At 42.8% G+C, this 10,427-nt stretch overlaps 1 protein-coding gene across 1 annotated transcript; it reads right to left on the bottom strand.

Annotated features, from left to right (window-relative positions):
• IER3IP1 (immediate early response 3 interacting protein 1) lies at positions 1 to 5,951 on the bottom strand. The gene is made up of 3 exons (XM_088476559.1): positions 5,784 to 5,951; positions 3,978 to 4,079; positions 1 to 1,954 (listed from the first exon to the last, which is right to left on the bottom strand). The coding sequence occupies exons 1-3, from the start codon at positions 5,872 to 5,874 to the stop codon at positions 1,899 to 1,901; spliced, it is 249 nt and encodes an 82-aa protein (XP_088332685.1). The 5' UTR covers positions 5,875 to 5,951; the 3' UTR covers positions 1 to 1,898.
• Between the last annotated feature and the right edge of the window lie 4,476 nt (positions 5,952 to 10,427).

Below are 10,427 nucleotides of genomic sequence, written 5' to 3'. Positions count from 1 at the left end.
GACTTTTTGTGAGACTTTTTTTTATTTTTCTTCCCTGCTCAAGTAACAAGATAAAAAACAAAAACAGAACGTACATGAGAAAAAGAGGAGCACATTTAAAAAGACAGCAATGCGTTTTATATATTTATCAGGCGCTGCTGGGCGCCTGACGATCCTGCTGTCTGGTTGGTACAAAGTTCATCTAACAATTCATTTCATTTTATTTCATCCGGACTTTCTTATTCAGTGGTCGCTATACGGTGGCCAGTGCTGGACTCTCCTCTTTTCAAGCTTTCAGACCCACTGTACAGATCGCTTGCCTTGGTCAACCCTTATACTTCTATTTTACGAACTTGCGTAATGGATTTGAAAATACCCATTAATGTAAACTAAGGACGTAGATTAACTATGCCTGGGCGGAACACATTTTCAAAAACACCCAGTTCATTCCCTTAGAACCAACGGTGACATCACTCTGTCTAAATGAAGTCTCTGGTTCCTAGAAAAGTTTGTTCCATAGAGTTCACTAACCACCCCCCAGAGAGCCCCTTGTATATGCACGCTGATTCAGCTCACGCAATAGCACCATCCACAGTTACCGTAATGAATACAAAATCAATATTGAAGAAATATCTCCAATAGTGGGCCGTATTCAATTAGCAGCGAAAACGGCCATTTTTCACCCCCCCAAAAAAAACTGCAACATTTTCGCGAAAAACAGCAAACAGGCCAAAACGGAGGGGAAAAAAAAAAAAAATGGAGAAAAAAGTTTTCTCCACACCAGGAGAAAAAAAATGCAAAAACCCTATTTCTGGCTAAAAATGTGGGTTATTTTTTCAGAGCCATTTGGACACGCCCCCCTAATGGTAAACTGTCCCAATTTTTTTTTCCCATAAGTTGCATACTTTGGCGAAAAACGGGTGCGCAATTTTTGGGTAAAAATAAATAAATAAAAAAATCGTTAAAATGATAGAAAGCTATTTTTTTCCCTAGGAAATTACTGTGCCACGTACACTGGGGGGGGTACGTCAAAATGGGTGCAAGTATATTTTCGTGTCATAATAACGAAATAAAATAAAAAAAAAACGCCTGCTGCGACCACGTACGATGTTTAAAAAACACTTGATGCATCCATACCGCCCCCCGAAAAATCAGACCCAACACGTTAAAACCATTTTCAGCGATTTATTTTTTTTTCGCCCAAAATTTGCACTGTTGTTTTTCACCAAAGTACCCAACTTACGAATTTTTTTTTTTTTTTTGTAATTTATCATTAGGGAATGAGGGGTGTCCAAGGGGTTCAGAAAGAAATCCCCATATTTTTAGCTAAAAATAGGGATTTAGCATTTCTTATTTCTCCTGGTGTGGGATGAAGAAAACTTTTCTCCAGTTTTTTTTCGCCTGCTTGCCGTTTTCGCCTGTTTTTGGCTAATATATCACCTTTTTTTGGCGAAAAACATCAGTTTTCACCGCTAATTAAATACGGCCCAGTGTCTATATATGCAATGTGTTATCGGTGTAATTTAATGTGAGCGGGAACAACCTCAGTTTGGCCAGCTCTGTGAAATGAATGCACTAACATTTACAGTAATACCGAGCCCCATAACACAAAGGGCCGTCGTACTAGCTGACAATTGTTATTATAGCCAATGGTATATGGAGATATTGGAGTCGGATAAGGAAGTAGCTGTGGCAGATTCCAGTAATGCTCCTGGCATCTGGTTGGGTGTAAATTGGAGACAGTATTTCCACATACGCAACACGTTCATTTTCAAGCTCTCTCCTTACAGGGATTCTGCAGATTTCATCGGTACAGAGGGCTCTCAGTCTGGTGTCTCATCTCCCCCCCATAGATATAAGATAATCTGTCCAGCTGGTATTTCAATGATGTGCCGGCCTGATTCATGTCAAAAATGTCTTTATCCGAACAACAGTAGCAGCACAATTGTTATGGAGTTCACGATTATCAGAGGTACTGCAAAAAGAGGGGACAATCACATATCAGTGTGTACGAGTAAACAATTAATGTATATAGGACTTACGTAATAGCATGGTGCAAAAAGAGAAGACAATCAAATAAAAGTGTGTACGAGTAAACAATGTATATAGGACTTATGTAATAGCATGGTGCAAAAAGAGGACAATCACATAGCAGTGTGTACGAGTAAACAATTAATGTATATAGTACTTATGTAATAGCATGGTGCAAAAAGCATTAAAATGCTGTAAACTGTCTCAACCACTCAGGTATTAGCTCCCCAGTGTCGGCTTCACCTGCTGGGATAGGGGTGTGACCGATCTGAAAGTGGGTGTTGCACGGATGTATCGAAGCATGGCGTCGGTTTTCTCAATCAGAAATGTTGAGATGCATGAATTCATTTCTCTGACAACAGTACACTACTACGTGATACATTCAGTATCACCACAAATGGAATGCTGGTGGTCAGAATGCAGACGCCGGTATCCCGACACATGTCAAAATCCTGGCGCCAGCACCCCGAAGGTTAGTAGCGGGGTTAGGGGGAGAGTGCAAAAAGAGGGAGGTTAAATTTAGGCACCGGGAAGGGAAAGTTAGGCTACCAACCAACAGGTGTTGTTATCCTAACCCTGTCGGAATGCCAAAGTCATGATTTTGACCGCCAGGATCCCGAAAGCTGGTATCCCGTACCCATCCCCCCCCCCCCCACTACATCCTGGTTGCTACTGGTTACAGCACATAACATGGTGCTTGTAGAAATGAATAAACTGAACAGTCTTGCTACTTTAAGCAATTAATCCAGTAACATGAATAAAATCTATAATCGACTAAACTTAAAGGTGGCTCATCATCAAACATATACAATATCACCGTATGACGAAAAAAATGGAAGGTGTTTTTTTTGTAAGAAAAATAAAGTAAGATCAGTTTGTCATTTAGGGTTCTTGAAGTACCATTACCTTATTAAACAAAAGCAGAGATGGATGAGTAAGGATCTAGATGAGGAGACAGGGAATGTACAGTTCCCTAATGCCGCTGCTCACCGCCCTCCTTTCTGCTTCTGATCAGATTACATTATCACAGACAGCACTATAAGCACATTTTCAGACCCAGACCGTGGCTATTGTTTATGGAAGTGTCAGAGTGACCCTGCCAGGGGCAGCGGGCATCCTGCCAATCACATGACTAGCACCCATAAAAAGCACTCATGGCGATCCAAATTCTTCCCGGGATCTTTTTTTTAACTTGTTGGAGCCAGTTAAAAATTCTGACGGCAGCACCCGACACTGCCCACGATCATCGTGTACAACTAGACTGAGCAGCCAGAGCTTTCTGATGGTGTTAATCAAAGCAGCCAATCATTAGTTAGATTTCATTTTCTAAGCTGCACTAGTAAAATGACCAAGTTTAATTGGTAACTACACCATCATTGTCACGTGCACCAGTTAAAAACCATGGGTTGGGTAAGATATGTTGATAATCGTTATGTAGACAGTGATGAAATGTCACGATAGAATTTCAAACATTTCGTCCCTGGTGGCCCAGTGGTGACTTAAATGCTCCCGACGGTTGCAGCTGAGTCTTCCGGGTCCCGGAGGTCATTTTACTGTGACTTTCGGGTCAGACCTCCGGTGTTCAGGTGAGTATGTCTCTGCTAACCCTACTCACTAACTCTCCCTCTAGTGCCTAACCCCAACCTCATCCCCCCCTGCCTGCAGTCTAACCTGACAAAGTGAACATTTCATCTGTCGGCATTTTGAGAATGAACGACACGTTTCCTGTCAATATTTTAACAATATTGACGTGGTCATGGTCGACGTTTGACTACATCCCAAAAGCAATATACACCCCCCGCCCCCTAGAATGTTTTTGTGTTGATCATTTCCAATGTAAATCATGGTCTATCCAGCTGAAGGTACATCATTAGTGCCAGTGACTAGTAAAGCACGGGGGAAAAGGGCGACTGACAAACCATAAATATTGGGTTTTACACTTCAGGAGAACAGTATTATATAGTTACCTCTCATCACCGTCCGTACTGACCGCACAAGATTCATCATCTGCGACTTTACTCCAGGTTCTTCTCCGAATCCTCCAATACCCTGATCCGCTCCCCAACCAACTGCCCGTCAGGGTGAGAAGAGACACAAAACACGACTGTAAAACACTGCACCACAACTGACCCAACAACAGATCACACTGGATTAGCTGTGTCACTTACTGGGGAACCCACTTACTGCAATTATCTGCCCCTTCATACAGGCTGCGGTGCCAAACATTCTCATGTTGTCTGACCAGAGGGTAAATTTACTAAAGGTCTAAATTGCTTAACATCGATGTTGTGTTTTGGGGGCTAAATCGCACATTTACAAATACCTATAAATCAATATAAAAAAAAACACATTAGTAAATGTGTGATTTAGCCCCCGAAACACAAACTTGATGTTGAACAATTTAATTGACCTTTAGTAAATTTACCCCCCATATTCTTCATTACTACATGTCATTTGTGTAACGCAGAAATCATGAATAATAATAATAATAGACACTCCTAACTATATGTAAAATCAATTTGTTTTAAAACTATCGGTACCTACAAATTAAGATTATTGTTAATTGTTGTACAGTACATCTATATAATAATCCATGGAGCCCCCCCCAACGCAGACAGGACTTCCATCCTGAAGGAGAGAAAAGGCGTAATGGTGCGTATGTCGGGAGGCCGTGGAGCGGGGCAGGATAAAGTGATCAGGTCCATTTTACTAGTTTAAAATATTAAAATAAAATACGAAGTTCTCTAGGTGCTCATACACAACAGGTTTGCACAAAGGAGACTGCGGGGGATCCACTGTAATCACATAACACCCTCAACCCACAGGCTACCGATCACTGGGGTCAATCCTATTGTACGCTATGTACTCCTAGGTGCAAGTCAACGCATCAATGGCTGCGAGTGAAGGCCACGCCCGGATTCGCCTAAAAGTGCTCGCAGCCCCATAGGGCTCAGAGAAAAATTAAGCGATATCGGGCACGGAGAAGTGTGCGAGGTGCTGGTCCGTTGGCGGCATTTTAACACTGTTGCAACGGCAACTCGCACCCTTCATATGGTACAGGATTGACCCCAATGAGTTAAGATTATGTTAAACACATGAACAGATTATAAACTAGTAGGAACATCGCCCTCTCTGCATAATTACACTGCTTACTGTAACAATGTATCTAGGTGAATGTATATAGTGTCTGTATTTGCGGATCTGGTCAGTTTTTGCCCTTGTAAGGCGCGACAGAGCCCTTGTTGTGCCATGTAAATAATAATGGCAACTAATATTCTAATATTAGAGGATCTAATATTAGAGGGAAATAAACAATGAATACAGAAGGAAATACATTACATGTGACAATATCACAATAGCAATGAATGCATTACAAGCTACTATTAGAGAGTCCCTACATCAGGGGTTCCCAACCACGGTCCTCAAGGCACACTAACAGTCCAGGTTTTAAGGATAGCCAGAACTGAGCACAGGTAAATTAATTAGTACCTTAGGTATTTTGATTTAACCATCTGTGCTCAAGCCTGGATATCACCAAAACCAGGACTGTTAGTGTGCCTTGAGGACCGAGGTTGGGAATCACTGCCCTACATTTAGGGGTTATTAGAGTCCCTACCTTTAGGGGTAGTGACATAACCTCTGCACCCTGTACTATACTGATGTATGCTGCATACATTGCCACTGCTATATGGCTGAGACTGAGACCCACTGATGGTTCCCCCTCTGCCCCCCTGCACTGTGCCGGACCCAGCTGCTCCCCCCCGGGCTCTCACTCTTGCTCAGGAAGCGCTCCTCATGCAGCACAGCCACCGCATTGACACACAGCAGGGCGGCCTGGAGCAGGGAGTACAGGGTGAACGCCATCTTGTCGGAGTCCGTGTGTGTGAGTGTGTGTAATCGTGACGTGGCGGCGCTCAGTAGTGGAGGGGGTGGGGAGTCATCAGCTGGGACGGGCCGCCCAGCGGGACAAACAGCCATAAACCGCGAAGAGGCTGTATACCTGTGAGTTCCAATGCTGTTGTCATTGTGGCTGGGAAGTTATACTGCCCCAACATTGGTTTCCTACAGATATCAGACGAATGAGTGCATGTGGGTTATGGGAGCTGTGGTCTGCAGATCTCACTGGGAGGAACCCAAATGTTAGCTAAATTACAGTCAGGATATATGAAAGGCATAAAAATTCCAAGTAACAATTTCCTTTGTCCTTATAAAATTGCTCAGGTTTCACTTTTTGGCATTGCCAAAGCCCTTTTTTTTTCTTTTTCCAAAATGTGAAGGCACCAAGCCTTGAAAATATTTCTGCTGGCAGTTTATTAACATTTCCTGGTGGGAAGCATTATTATTATTATTATTATTTTATGTTGTTATTATTTAATTTTATTATTATTATTATTTTATGTTGTTATTATTTTATTATTATTGAATTTTATTATTTGATGTTATTATTTTATTATTAATTTTATTATTATTATTATTATTATTATATGAAGGAAAAACTCCAGCGCTCGAGAGAAGCTGCAGGATCTGGGCAACAAGTTTTTATGTGAAAGAGACAATTACTGACACTTTTATTGTTCACCTAAAATACCCAGATAATGGAATCATCACGCAGGATGTCCGGTCATGTCTGTCTGGGGTTTTGGATTTTTTTGTAGTTTTTATGCCCTTTATGTGAAGATCTTTCAGCCAAAGGTAGTAAATAATACTCTGTAATTGAAAGTATTCTTCAGCACCTGGCTGTACAGGTGTGGCGCTCTGCTGGGTGGCATGTCAGCGAATACATTCAAATGGGAACTTCATAAAACTTACCTAAAAACGTGCTTAAGGAATGTCTTTATGTTAGTTTTAATTAACTTCCTGCTTGAATGCATTTGCAGGTGTTCTCCGGTGCGGTAAGTACAGCACACTCCTGTCCTGGAGAACTTTGGTTGAGAAACATTCGTGCAGTACCCAAAATCTGCAAAGTGATAAAACGGTAACATGCAGGCGGATTACATTGCACAAAGCTGTCAGGAAATGTGTAATAAGAACGTATGATTTATTTTTTCCCTTCCAGATCTGCATAGAAGGCGACATCTTATCATATCTCATATCAACCAATTAGATTCTATCTCTCATTTTATATGTACTAGATTAATGAGATGTTTCCAGTAGCAACCAATCAGATTCTAGCTATGATCTTCTAGAAGTTGCTAGATAAATGTTAAGTAGAATCTGATTGGTTGCTATGGGCAACATCTCCACTTCTAAAAATACGCACTTTAGTAAATATACCCCTAGAAGCTCTTTGATTGCCGTGGATAACGGCTCCACTTGTCCTCTTGATAAGGTTTGATACATCTCCCCCTTAGAAACGACATCAGTTTGCTAAATATCCCCAGCACTCATATCCTGTCTGTGAATAGCGCAGACTTTAATTTTGTGTTTTCATTGTGACACTTTCAGTACTTATTATTATTACTATTATTAGTTTGTTGTTTAATTGTTTATAATGTGATTTGTATTTTTCCCTGCAGGCTTTTAATAGCCTTCACGAAACAAAACAGAACCCGGTGACAGATACTCAGTAGACATTTTTAGGTGCGTATTTCCATTATTCATGGTAACTCGGAGGTATCAGTCTGAATTGCAGTCAGCGTAATAGAATGGCCTATTGTGCAGGGACCTCAAGTACATGGATCAGGCATCATGTAAGAAACGTCAATGTAAACCTTACCGACTGCATGTGATAAAGCTACTGGGTATGGGGTCATTGGAATGGGCGCCATAGCCATTTACATGATTTAATAGCCCCCCCAATAAAAGACCTGTAATAACATGTATTTTGATGGCAGTGGGTAAAGGCCCTTGTACATGCACATTATTACACAATCCTCTCTCTGCTAATTGGCATTTGATTATACAACCAGGGTCACCGAAAAGCACAGGCAGCCATTTATGGTGTGACCACTTTCCCATCAATGGCGACTCTAGTGCAGCCTCTGCAAATGGGGGGCCCCAAAATCCCAGCATGGCACGGCCATACACACTGTGTGCAACCGTGCAGCCAGCAGTACTCTCAGTCTCTCACCCCGACATGCTGGTCTGGCCGCCTGATTCAAGTTGCTGTGAAGTTGGAAGGTAATTACAGATTGTCTATGTTTTGTTCATTTATTTTTAATCACTTCTATCTAATTTTATCATAATATCCTGCTCCCCTAGAATGCCTGGGAGACTCTCGGTGACGCCATTTTTAGAGGTGACAAGGCCACTATGACGTGATTCATCCCACCATACCTCCAGCACTTACCACTTGCATGCATCTATGGGTTCCCGAAAGGGGGTGGGGTGGATGCAAAGTACTTGAGTCAGTCTTATATGGGGGCATGGGTCTGCCCCCATATAGGGAGCCACAGCAATGCCCCTCAAGAGGCCGTGATCATGCGCCCTTCAGCGGCACAGTGTAGCATGGAAAGTTGTGTAAATTAGGCAAATATTATTTATACTGATACAAAACAGGGTTATGGGTACCTAAATAGCAGGTTTACCGATGTCTAAGATTCCTGGTTATAGTATATTTCGAATTAATAATTTGTAACGTTTTATACATTTTATTTTATCTTATTAAATATGAGCATGTTAGTTTGCCATGTTGTAGTTTTACCTCTTTGATAAATGCATACAGCTTAGGTTCTCTTGTATTATATGACATTAAATGGACACCCTACACATAAACATTCCTATCAACTGTCAGGGAAGTACATATTTTCTGTTGCTCTCAGAGATATAACACAGTCACATACTGATTTTTTTATTTTGTTTATAAATTCCTTTGAGGGTTTGTCGTATAACATCATAATAAAATCAGGTATAATTTCCTTTTTTAACATTTTTTTTTTTATTAATGTAATGCAAGGACCTTGCTCACATGGGCCAGAAGAGAATTGTGTGCACCAGACCATGCATTCATTGCCTACATCCCAGAACGCCTGCATCTAGTGTCTGTGCTCCCAGCATTCCCAATGGGAAACGCGGCACATTTCTCGTGTGTTCTCTGGTCCAACTGAAAATAAAATTTTTGTATTTAGATTGTTTCTCTTTGAATCTTATTCTGTGTTTCTGTATTTTCAACAGCAGTGAAATTACCAATTTGCATCAATTATTTTGGTACCGTACATTGCAAAAGTCAAATCAGAGTTTGCCTCTAGCAGGTTAGAGAAAACCTGTATGTCAGAGGTTGGTGCAGCTCTCCAGCTGTGGGAGGCTTAAGTCCAGGGGCGTATCTATAATGGGTGCAGGGTTCTGAGGCTTATTACCTAGGGCTGGCTGAGGTCTATTACCTAGGGCTGGCTGAGGCCTATTACCTGAGGCTGGCTGAGGCCTATTAACTGGGGCTGGCTGAGGCCTAGTAGTGGGGGACAGGCTGAGCCTTAGTACTTGAGGTTGGTTGAACCCTAGTACTTGGGCCACTCTGAGGCCTTTTTGCTGTAGCTGGATGAGGCCTAGTTGACAGAGGGCCTGATTTAGCAAGGATCGCCATTGCGATCGCAGCTGCAATTACGCACGCAGTTCAACTGCGATAGTATGCTAATTCATATCAATCGCTATGCCGTCGCAGCACTACATAATGACGCCCACTTTACCTTACACACATTCGTAATGTTTAGCAAGACTGCGAAAACATTACTACAATAAAGTACCATCATAGCCTCACGCACACTTGCACAAGCTCTGACCTTACTCTCTCAGACTGCGTAGGGCATGGCAGTGTATACCTCCCAACTTTTCAGTATGGGAAAGAGGGACAGGGCGCACGCCAAAGGCCCCGTGCCTCGCGGCTTCCCCCCGTTTTCGTCACTATAGGGGGCGTGCCCAGCACTCTCGGAGATGCTGGGCAGCCCTCCAGGCTCTCTCTACGCTAGTGAACAGATGCCCCAGTGCCCGGTTCAACCCACTACGCCCGATCATTAAGGCGTCACAATGGCAACCAGCGTCGTTACCCAGAACCCTCTCCCCTGATAGGAACACCCACACCACGTGACCACAGCACGCGCGTCACGCGGCGCGTCACACCCATTCCGACCACATGACCCACCAGCGCTTACACACAATAGGACACCACACCCACGTGTGAAGTGACGTCAGACGGAGACCCGATCTGACAAGGGTTCCCACAGAGACGCACACTCGTGCACAGCCCGGCCATAACCACGTGGCGCTAACTCCACGCCTGCACACCCCCCTCTAACAGCTGAGTCACACACGCACACTGGTTGGCCGCTACACGTGTCAATCACTCAGGTAACAACACCACCCTCTCTTCCCCACCTGTATCCTATTCAGATTAGTATCCCCGGGCCAAAATTGGCTATGAACTCACTTGAGACCGCCCACACACCCACCCTCCACCTATATAACACCTCTCAGTCTATTAATCA

The sequence above is a fragment of the Taudactylus pleione genome, unplaced genomic scaffold (genome assembly GCF_031769625.1).
Source record: "Taudactylus pleione unplaced genomic scaffold, aTauple2 ptg000189l, whole genome shotgun sequence".
NCBI classification, from domain to species: Eukaryota; Metazoa; Chordata; class Amphibia; order Anura; family Myobatrachidae; genus Taudactylus; species Taudactylus pleione.
Note: the sequence above shows the minus strand (reverse complement) of the source record. Positions and strands in the feature narration are given on the sequence as shown.

Bases quoted from the DNA above. Each gene is read 5' to 3' on its own strand.
- IER3IP1 (XM_088476559.1), bottom strand. From the start codon at position 5,874: ATGGCGTTCACCCTGTACTCCCTGCTCCAGGCCGCCCTGCTGTGTGTC. The intron at 4,080-5,783 runs GTGAGAGCCCGG...CCTGACGGGCAG, and splicing joins GGAGCGCTTCCTGAGCAAGA to TTGGTTGGGGAGCGGATCAG. The intron at 1,955-3,977 runs GTAACTATATAA...CTCTTTTTGCAG, and splicing joins AGTACGGACGGTGATGAGAG to TACCTCTGATAATCGTGAAC.